The sequence below is a fragment of the Gekko japonicus genome, unplaced genomic scaffold, assembly GCF_001447785.1.
Source record: "Gekko japonicus isolate JY-2015 unplaced genomic scaffold, Gekko_japonicus_V1.1 scaffold897, whole genome shotgun sequence".
In the NCBI taxonomy this organism is placed as follows: domain Eukaryota; kingdom Metazoa; phylum Chordata; class Lepidosauria; order Squamata; family Gekkonidae; genus Gekko; species Gekko japonicus.
Genome location: NW_015164211.1, coordinates 696,430 through 707,898, shown reverse-complemented (window position 1 = coordinate 707,898; position 11,469 = coordinate 696,430). Strand labels below are relative to the sequence as shown.

The following is an 11,469-nucleotide window of genomic DNA, read 5'->3' as shown; positions in this document are numbered from 1 at the left end:
GGGTTTTGACAACAAACAAGGTAAACAGAATAACAAGCAAAAGGTGGGTGTGGCTGGATAACCACACTTCTGGTAACTTGGGGGTGCGTCCTAATGTGCTAATGAGCTGTGCTGTCAGGGGTGTGGCCCAATATGCTAATGAGTTCCTGCTGTTGGGTGTGGCCTATTATGCTAATGAGTTCCTGCTGGGCTTTTTCAACAAAAAGAGCCCTGATCATGTGTGTTGTCCATAGTGCTCAGATGCACTGTTTCTATTTGCTGTGCTTCATTTTTTCTCTGTTGGTGTAGATTCACTGATATCTAATTTTCCCATGTTGCTTGACTTCTCCTTTTCATCAATGTAGATAGACCACATTTCAGAATGTGACTGTTTCTGAGCGGAGGATTATGTATCCTCGACATCCCAGTGCAAAGCCAACAAAAATACCTTCTTTTGCTCTAAGATCCATCTTGGTCTGCCTTTCTTTAGGAATGTAACTGTGGATCCAAACACTTTTAGTTGATTCAGGCTGGGTTTGTGCCCATACCATGGTTCAAATGGTGTACTACTTGCCCTTTAAGCAGGTAATCTGTTTTGCAGTGTTGAGTGCTTCTCCCCAATACTTGACAGACCTCAGCATAGGATATCCCAACGGGCAAAAGTAGGATGAAGAGCATGTTTTGGTCCTGATACATTGAAGCAGCCTTTAGGGGTGCTGATTAGACCTTGCCCAGTGTTGAAGTAACAGAAAAGCATTATCTTTTAAGGAGATGGAATGAAACACTCAGCACAGTTGTTCTTTGTTCCTGAGGAAGGACCAGAAATCTGAAATACTGGAAAAATTGCCTAGGAAAACGTTGGACTTTTTGGATGTTTATCTTGTATATTTATTCTTTGGCTTCTGCATTTTCAGCTCACAGTTGTTTTTTGTTATTCTTTGCTACTTTTTACTGCGTGCTGTACTGTTGTTGTTGTATGCACCTAACAGTTGGCTTAGTAGGACAGAGACTGTAGGTCAGCGGTTCTCAACCTGTGGGTCGCAACCCCTTTGGGGGTCGAACGACCCTTTCACAGGGGTCGCCTAAGACCATCGGAAAACACAAATTTTCGATGGTCTTAGGAACCGAGACACATCCTGCATATCAGATATTTACATTACAATTCATAACAGTAGCAAAATTACAGTTATGAAGTAGCAATGAAAATAATTTTATGGTTGGGGGTCACCACAACATGAGGAACTATATTAAAGGGTTGCGGCATTAGGAAGGTTGAGAACCACTGCTGCAGGTAAAACAAAAAAATTATTTGGCTTATGTAAATGAGCCCTGTGGTAATATTTGAATAACGAATGCTGGACAGCTTGGCTTGACTTGAACTGCAATCACATGTTGTTGGATGCTGCACTATCACTGAACTATACCTATTATGTCATTGGACTGACTTGTCTGCACAGGAAAATCTAGTTATGAATGATTGCCCTAGTGCAGGGGTGGCCAAACTTGCTTAATGTAAGAGCCACATAGAATAAATGTCAGATGTTTGAGAGCCACAAGACATGAGCAAATATTACACGTTTTTACTGGGAAATATGCAAATGTACTTTTTATTAACATTAAATGAGACTGCCAAAAATAATAACAAAAGTGGTAAAGGCAGATATTGATAATATTTGTTTGTCCAACGGTGTTTGTTTGCTAATGATACCGTATTTAGCTTCCCCAGCCGCCCTGCCGGGAGCCGCACAATACGTGTGAAAGAGCCGCATGTGGCTCCCGAGCCACAGTTTGGCCACCCCTGCCCTAGTGGGTAATGTAGTGTAAGATGGGCCATAATAGCACGATATGCAGATGTAGTTTAACAACACCAAAGAGAAACTAACGATTGAACATGGTCTTCTCTTGAGCTGTGGTCATTAAATGTGTGAAACAGTGATTTTATGTTGCAAGAGTGAATGCCCTTTTTGAAGAATCTTCTGGGTCTCTGTCAGTGCTTCTTCCCCACAGAAGAAAGGGCACAAGAAACTACTAAGGCCACATACTTCAATGATCTCTCCCCCCCCTCCAATTATGAACAAAATAATCAGCTTTATTACAGTTACCTGCTCATTATAAATTTCCAGCATACTAAATGTAACCTGAAAATGGAAAAGAGAAACAGCAAGCTTAAAAAAAATTGTAACAAATGTCAGCCGTGTTGTCCACTTGTGTTTAGGAAATACTGGCTAATATCCTACTACTCTGTGCACAGAACATCTCATTTCCTTGCATTCCACTCTAATCTTCCAGTCCCTTCTGACCCCGGAAAGATCATTCCCAGGACCACAGAGAGGAATAGCCATGCAGGTGGGCGAGGGGGGGGGGCGGAGCAAGAAGGATGAGAAATCTCTCTTCCTTCCATTTCCTCAAGCACAGCTCCTCTGAGGAAAAGGGTTGACCTCATCCTTTCCCCCCTCCTCACTCTGGCCCAGTAGTTCTCAGGGTAGTTCCTCTGCAAATGTCCTACAACTCCAGAAATTATCATTCCAAGGGGTGGAGAGAGCTGCGGTGAAGGAGAGGAGCAAGGGAGAACTCTGTGTGTCTTTGGTATACGGATGGTAGGGCACTGCCCATTTTATTTCATCTCCCTCCTCACACCCACTGTTGGGTTTTTCTGGTTGCCTTAATTTAGCTATTAGAGTCACTCTCTTGAAAACTAGCTTTTAAAATTAAGAGTTTTTAAAATTAAAAATACAACTGGAACAAAAGCAAACACAATTACGTTATAGCTTACGTCATTGCACAAAAGAAAACCTTAACAGAAATTATGACGTTGCCCGTCTCCGAAGTTTTTTTTTTAAACTAAAGATGGATCCAAACACTGAAAAGAAACTCTCAAATGGAATACATTCTGTGAGGTAGCCATCAAAACCAGCTTTCTCCATCTCCACCCAGTACAGAGCTTGAGCATAGATAGTACAGCCAAAGATAAATTGGCAATTGATCCTAAGGTTTATGAGGCAACTGCATCAGAGCCTAAAATGGGCCCAACCTTAATAGGGCTTTATAGGTCATTGCTTTGGACTCTTTGCATGCCAAAATGGAGCTGGATAGCAACAAAGATGAGTTGCAAGCATTTTCATAATCAATTAATTTATTTCCTTATTACTTCAAAATGTTGCTACAATTGATCATTGAATGAGGAAGAAGAAGAAGAGATTGGATTTATTCCCTGCCCTCCACTGCCCAAAGGTGTCTCAGAGCGGCTTACAAACTCCTTTCCCTTCCCCTCCCCACAACAGACACCCTGTGAGGTAGGTGGGGCTCAGAGAGCTCTTGACAGAAACTGCTTTTTCAAGAACAGCTCTTATCAGAGCTACGGCTTGCCCAAGGTCATCCAGCAGGTGCAAGTGGAGGAGTGGGGAATCAAACCCGGTTCTCCCCGATTAGAGTCCGCGCACTTAACCACTACACCAAACAGAAGTGTGACTGTAGTTCTGCATGTGCCAACAGGGCTTTTCTACCTCTTCCTTCCTACTACAGCTCTTTGTGTTCCACCCCATCCACTCCTGGGATTGGGAGATTCTGTGGAACAGCATGGATGTGGCACAGAAACTGGGGTAGAATGTACAGAAATTCTACTTGTGCAAATCTGCCTTTGGCACCACACACAATTGTGTGTGTTTGGGTATCGCGCACACACACAAAGTGCTACACTTACAATACAAACCTCTCAAAAATGGATTTTACGAACATCTACACAGCTTGAACATACCTGATACTGCCTATTCTTCTCTTTGTTTTGAATTGTTTTAAAGAGCTCTTCACACACCACTGGGATTATGCCTCTGTTTGCGCCATATCCAATCATTGAATAGCTCTTTCCTGAGCCAGTTGGACCATAAGCCAAGAGGGTAGCATTGTAACCTTGCCAAGCACTGTCTAAAACTCCCTCACCAAGGTCATGGAAAACTTCTCTCTGTTAAGAGATTTTTAAAAAAGCCTTCTAATATAAATGTAAGTCATATCTAACACACACCTAGAAGCTGTGCAAATTCACACGGGAGCTTACTGTCTTCTCTGGTTGGGCTTCAGTATCCACATTCAGAAGTGTGGGGAACAGTCTTATGTGCCAAGATCCTGGCAAAGCCCATGCAGACCAGGAAGGAGATGGCCTTCTGGTTCTGGTAGCAAACCCGAATATATCATGGTATGCTGCTTGGGAGGGTCGCCTGACATTTGGCAGGGGTTACCATTAGAAAGATACAGCTGCATATATGGTGGCACTTTTGATCCTAACCCCAGAAGATATAAATACAATTTTACCAATTTCCAAGTTGTCCTTCGGATGGGGTGTGATCTGCTAAGCAAACTTGAGCACCTCACAAAGGCGGCATATGGAACTAGCCTAAAAAACTGGCACAATTAGTAACAAATATTCCAAATACACAGATACAGGAAATGAAGTTGAACAAGCTGAGCTATCTTATACCAAGGCAGATCATTGGTTTATCTGGCCCAGTTTGTTCTGACCCAGTGGTCCTCCAGAGATTCATGCAGAGACAAATCTTTCCAACTCTTGCTACTAAGATCCTTTTAACTGGAGATGGAAAGGACTGGACCTGGGGTCTTCTGAATGCAAACTATGCACCCTGTCACTGAGTCACAGACCCTCAGTCAAAACACAAGTCTTATGCTGGGAATTTTTGTTTAGGTCTTATTAAAAACTTACTTTGAAAATTATGTACAAGTGTGGCATAGTCACAGTTCTAGTGACTGCGTTGTGGTAGCAAAGAACAGATACAGCTTTTTACGTCTTTTACCTGTCCTGCGTATTTGCTGCTTGGGTCAGCTGATATGAGCTTCCCATCTTGGTCTTTTATAAAGCCACTGTGAGACCAATAAGCCAGGTCAAAAGTAAATGTTTTCACATTACTTGGATTCTTGGGATCGTGTATGCTTGTGGTGTTGGAATTCATAGAAATCACACATTTGCTCCCCGCATTGTTTTCTCTCTGTAAAAATTACAATTTCAAAATCAATGGAACGCCAGTTTTTCGGTTTGACTCACATCATCTAATTGATGGTGAGTTTTTGGATGGTCTGCACTGAACATGCATAATCATTGTTAATCATGTGCTAAACAGAGGGGGAGGAACTAGAGGCAAAAACAAACATAGGGAGAAATATGAACTGTATCTGATAATTGTAAAATTAGATTATATTTCAGTAGCACATTCATAAACCTAATACAAGTAAAGCTTATTAATAAGCTTAATAATAAGGTCACACCCAAAATTGCCAAGTTTTCTGACATTCTGGTAATTATTTCATACATGCACAATTCTAAGCTTTGAACAGAAATTCCTTAATATTGAGGCTTTCTCTATTATTATTTTTTAAATAACAGGCCTTTCAGATTTCTATTCAATTCAACATATCCCAACATCAATATGGGGCAAATCCATTGAACAGCAATAGAAGGCTATAGTACCAGTTTAGGAAAATCCATATTTATATTTATGGAAGCTGAACCTGTTATCCCACACTGTGATGAAATTATTCAAATTCTGTATTGAGGGTTAGGGCACTGACTCCTCCCCCTCCCAATATATATCACTGTGGGGTTTCAGGCATTTCTCTTTTTTCCTATTTTCACATGTTGTCCATGTGACATGTAGATCAAGAGCAGAATGCACAATACTGGGGAATGAATCCTCACTTCCCAGGGTAATGAGCCAACACCAGCCCCTCTAAACTAACCTTCAGCTGAGAGACTGAGGGACCAGGTCTCCAGCCCTACCACATGTTACTCACAGAAGCCAGCCCTGCAAGGTAGGACACGTGCAATCTGAGTTCCAAAACAATTGCTTTGGTAGCTGCAACCAAAATGGGGCAAGGTACTGGGAAGCCCCAAAACCCAAATAACACAAGAGTATATTTAATAAGGGTTATTAAGAATGTGCAAAAGTATTCAAATATAGAAGCAGTGCAAAGAGGGAAGAAACTGATAAAACTAAGTCGCTAACCTATAATGCTTACTCAGGCTTTAGTCCTCTGATCCAGATATTAACCTCGCCAGACTAAAGATACAAAGTCCAAAATCCAAGAAGCAGGAATTTTGGCCATGCAAGGCCCAACCCTATCATCAAAAGAATAGCTAGAAACACCAAACTGAAATGAATTGTTTTGCTTTATGCCAGACTGCCTGCAGCTGGCCTAATTCTGACTTGCAGTTTCCAGAGAGTCAGACATGGGTGCACATGAGATCATGGGCCTGGGAACTTCAAGGTCCAAGACCAAGAGGGAGTTTTGCAGTCACATTCCATCTCATTAGTGCAAGGAACCCTGCTTGATTGTGAATAGGTGGCAGCTGCAGAGGTACATAGTCACATGTCTTAGCAATACACCTGCTTGGCCAAACAGCATTGCCAGGCTTTTAAAGTGGACCGTTGTATCTTTAGCTGTTTTTATAGTCTACTTTGTCTGAGATTTTAAGAATATAATTTTAGACTGCTTAATGGTGTTTTATGCTTTAGCTTGTCATAACTTGTTATTGATAATGTCTTTGCTGATTTTACTGTATTGGGTTTTTTATATAATAATTTTTATTAAACAAAACAAACATACATGAGAGAGATCATACCAATATTATGTCTCTTAAACTACCTCATACATACATATCTAATGATCTGTCTTACTACCATAAAGCTAATTAAAATCTTTGCAATTCTATATTTTAATACATTTTTTCTTCTATTTAAGGGTTATCTAAGCATTCCATTATAGTTTTCTATAAAATACATTTAAGTATACCTTGGAATTTCATGAACATTTGAAATCGTATATAGGAGCTTTTATCTTGTTATTTTACCATCTTTTATAAACATCACCTAAACATTTTAAATTAATCTTCCATGCATTTAATATATTTTAAAGTTTTAAATAAGCTTCCCTAGGTCATCTTTGACATTTATGATCACATATTCTTGAGGGTTACTTAAACATTTTAACTTAGTCTTCCACTAAATACCTTTAATATGGATTAATGTTTTATGGGTACATAAAGACAGTTTCCAATATAGCCAATCTTAATTTCTCATACATAGTGTTACGCCAACTGCTTTATTTACAGCAGAGGCTAACTAAATTTAACATGAGTCCTGGCCAGCTATACCAAGGTCGTGTCTGAACCCAGAGTTCCAGTAATGGAGACCACACGGGTGTTTTTCCAAAACAAATAATCTTTTTACTGAAGGATATCAAAGTCACAGACACACAAAAACATCAGTCTCACTTTGCATACGTTCAAGTTTCCTTTAGAGTTACAGAAATAGAAATAAACGTTTCTCAGTTACTTGGAGGTAGGTAGGTAGCTATTTCGGTTTATACTTGCCTATTCCAGAAGTCTTGTCTGTTGCAATATAAGAACAGGGGAGAAAGTAGTACCTAGGGGTTTAAGCTAAATCACACTCGCTAGAACCAGCTAAGCATGGACCTCTTTGGCTGCAGTTCCAAGAGATCTTAAAGTAGACAAAGGGATTGTTGGATAGAAAGCTGGACCTTACGGGAAGTAAAGAAGGTCGTGGAGAAGGAAGATGGCTAGCAAAGACCTAGGGTTTGGGTCTTTACTTTTATAGTTGAATCTCCAGGTGGGTGGCACCTTGCCAAACTGTAATCCCACCTACTTACAAGTCCATCCCATATCTTTCCCCATTGGTGCATGTGGAAAGGGGCAGGTATTCTATGGGTTGGGCCAATATTTGAAATACTACACTCTATCTCATGGAATACCATCTGGCTAGGTGTGAAGTCTTGGCTTCCTGCATCCTCTTTGAAGTACAGATGAATCTTGGCTTTCCCAGGCCTACAAGGTACCATCAACAGGAAACTGCAATTCAGATGCAGATCAAGTCCATGTCCTGCGTGACATCTCGTCTCTTTAGCAATGGGGGAATTTCTCCTTCTTGGTTGTTTTCTCTGCTCACAATGGCTAACATGTGCTTCTTCTTCCCATGGTGCTTTGAGCTGAACGTGTGCAAGCTACATTAACATAAAATGCAGGCAAGTGTTCCCTATGTGAAGGCTCTCACAGTAGGTGATGCAAACAGCTTCCTTTGGCCCATGGTATACAGATGTGTGCACACAGTCCATGTGTTGCATGTGTAGCAGATATAAAACCATAAATTAGTCCATTTCTTAACAATAGTATTACCCTGAATCAATCTTAAAGGTTAAAATTTTATAAGTTTGTGATTATACATAGAAAGAGATTAGCTAACCCAGACTTATCTATAAAGCTTCTTTTTTTCTTTTTCTGGTTTCTTCTCTTCAGTAATGTCTTAAATTTGTCTCTCTTGTCTTTATAGGTAGATAGGCTTTCTTTTTAAAAAAAAATAATTTAATAAATGTCAAACATACATACCAAACATTACATAAAGGTGCATAAGAACGGGAGGGAAATCATGCCAGAAATAAACTATCCAGGTTCCAGTGTAGAAAAACATTTCTACCAATAACTTTCTTTTAAGGCTCTCCATCTGTATTCAGTTCTTAGAGTAGTTGAGGATTCCATAAGTTCTGTTCTGTCTTCTCTCTGCAGTTTTTTTCCTTTACATGGTTAAAAATTTCAATCTTTGTCTGCCTTTTGCTAGTTCTGATGTAGTTTTCTGTGGAGATTTTTCCTTTTTTGTGTGTGTGTGTGTTTTCCTGTAGGGTATAACCTCTTGCTTGTAGTTTTGTACTGTGTCTTGAAAGATAGGTTGCTGGGGTTCCTTTATTTTGATTGTAGTTTGTATTGGTGTATTTACCTTTTCGTCTTGTGTTTAATTAAAGGCTTTCTCAACCGCCAGATTGATTGTGTCAACAATTATACATTTAAGCTCCTCCCCATAAGCTTTCTTGATACAGCATCCAAACTGTATGGGAAATATCTTCTGCAAAAACTGGAGGACTGGATTGCTGATAATAATATCATATATCCCCAACAGGCAGGATTTAGAAAGGGCCAAGGGACAATTGACTATTGCCATACTCTTTATCAGCTGGCTCACTCAACCATAAAAGGTCCAACTAAAGCCTTATACACTGTGTTCGTTGATCTGGCCACAGCCTTTGATTCAACTGATAGACATTGACTCTGGGACAAGCTGATGAAAACTAATATAGATAAAAGACTGTTGTTCCTTATTCGTAAGCTACATACAGAAACATATGCAAAAATTAGAGTTAGGTACCTCAATGACCAGCAAAATACCGACTTGCAAAGGAGTCAAGCAGGGCTGTGTGTTAGCCCCTGTACTTTTAAACTTATATATAAATGATATTGTAGCAAGACTAACTGGCCCGGAATTTGTTCCACCAACATTAGGTCAACAAAAATTATCAATGTTACTATATGCAGATGATATGGTCCTAGTTTCTCTAACCAGGATTGGATTAAAGAGGCTTTTGGATAACTTGGGGGACTACTGTACAGAATAAAAGCTTACCATCAACTACTCAAAAACTAAAGTAGTGGTCTTTTGAAAAAAGCCTAAAAAGTATTCTTGGAGTATACAAGGTACTCCAATAGAAACCTTGAGCTGGAATGCCCACATTGCCTCCTTAAAAACTTCAGTAAATAAGATAATTGGCATGCTATTGAGATTCTATTACAACAACAAGGGAGGTCTACTAATAGATCCAGCCCTCAAACTTTTTGTCAGCAAAGTAATCTCGCATATACTATATGGTATAGAACTTTGGGGGTTGAAAGAACAAACACTTTCTAGCTTGGAGGTAATCCAAAATCTTTTTTTAAGGCGTATCTTGGTACTTCCAAAAGGCACACCAGCAGCTCTAATAAGGGCAGAACTTGGCCTCCCCTCAATTAGGGCTCATGCTCATCTAGCTGTACTAAAATCATGGAAGAAATACCAATTGATGCAAACTGAATCTCTTGGTAAACTTAGCTATTTTTTGTCACTAAGTAAAGATAAAATTCGCTCTGAATTTATTCATAACATCATTTCCCGTTATACAGTTCCAGATGATTTATTGCGATCTTTAGGGAACAACCACGATCTGAGGCAATGGGTGTTTAATGGAGATGCCATAATAGATTATTCTTTAATCACTCAGTCAAAATTTGCTCCCTGGTACAAAGACATAAAGAAAGATCATTTAAGAGCTGTATACCTGGTAAATATTACCGCATATAAGCTTAGAACAGCATTTACAGCATTGCGTTTCCAGACTATGCCAACAGAATTACTCCTTGGACAATACTTAAAAATACCCCAGGAACAACATATTTGTATCTGTAAAACTTCTGTGGAGGATCTTTTTCATTATGTCATGGTCTGCCCATTGTACTGGGAACCGAGATATAAATTCTTGACTGCAATAACAAATCAATTGCAAAATTTTTCTGACACCAATAATTTAATATTTCTGCTGTCAGACGCAGACCCTACAGTTTCCTATAGGGTAGCACTCTTCGCCTTAGCGGCTAGTAATCTAATTCAAATTCCAGTGCTGTAAGTTGTCTAATTTGTATATTGTTTAAATTTTAAATTGTAATGGCCAATGGCTATACAATAAATTTTACTACTACTATTTTTTAAGCTCCTCCCAAGAAATCTGCATCAAGTTAACATCAGCAGAGCTCTCTGCACATACATCATCTGGCAGTTTTGTGTGTGTGTCTTGTACATTCATTTTAATACAGTAACAAAGGCCAGCTCAGCCCAGCAGACTAGAAATCTTTTCAATAGCCCCTAGAAAGCTGGCCACATTTACAAGATAGTTTCTGCAGTGGACATATTAACAACCAGGAATCTGTCAACATAGGTTGAGTGTTTTGCAATTATACAATGGAGTCTGCGCACTGTAAGCTTATGTGCTTTCCACAAAGAAGCTGATGTTATGGGAAACTTACAAAATGGGAAATCCAATTCTAAATGCCCCTCTTGCTTGCTTTCTTTTCCAAAGATGATTTACAATCCTTTTGGTGAGATATACTCTCTATTAGAAATATTTAGTCATTTCTCTTTAAGAAGTCTATATATAATTCCAGTGAATCACTTAAATCCACAAGCCAAAAAATAACAAGGAAAGCCCAAGGCTTATTCAAATTTATGATCCAAGAAGAGATATTATGCGTTTCCTCTTTGCCCCAGAGTAGTTTTAGTACAGCTTTTATTTGTTACCTCATTCTCGCCGCTTTGAATAGGAAGGGGGGGGGGGAATTTCCACCTCTCCTTTCCTTGTCCTTTTAAAATTTAAGAAACAGGTAAGCAAAAAATTTGACAGATAGGAGGAGATTGGATTTATACCCCACCCTTCACTTGGGAGTCTCAGAGCGGCTTACAAACTCCTTTCCCTTCCCCTCCCCACAACAGACACCCTGTGAAGTAGATGCGGCTGAGAGAGCTCTTTCAAGAACTGCTCTTTCAAGGACAGCTCTGACAGAACAGGTGCAAGTGGAGGAATGGGGAATCAAATCCGGTTCTCCCAGATTAGAATCCA

At 39.7% G+C, this 11,469-nt stretch overlaps 1 protein-coding gene across 1 annotated transcript in view; it reads right to left on the bottom strand.

The window, feature by feature from the left end:
• The window catches only part of KIF28P, a 64,971-nt gene that overhangs the window by 50,707 nt on the left and 2,795 nt on the right, over nucleotides 1–11,469 (bottom strand). Inside the window, exons 2-4 of the mRNA XM_015408446.1 lie at nucleotides 4,782–4,973; nucleotides 3,734–3,937; nucleotides 2,082–2,117 (exon numbers count right to left, since the gene is read on the bottom strand). Coding sequence (XP_015263932.1) covers nucleotides 2,082–2,117; nucleotides 3,734–3,937; nucleotides 4,782–4,973 — 432 coding nt within the window. The remainder of the gene's footprint in view (nucleotides 1–2,081; nucleotides 2,118–3,733; nucleotides 3,938–4,781; nucleotides 4,974–11,469) is intronic.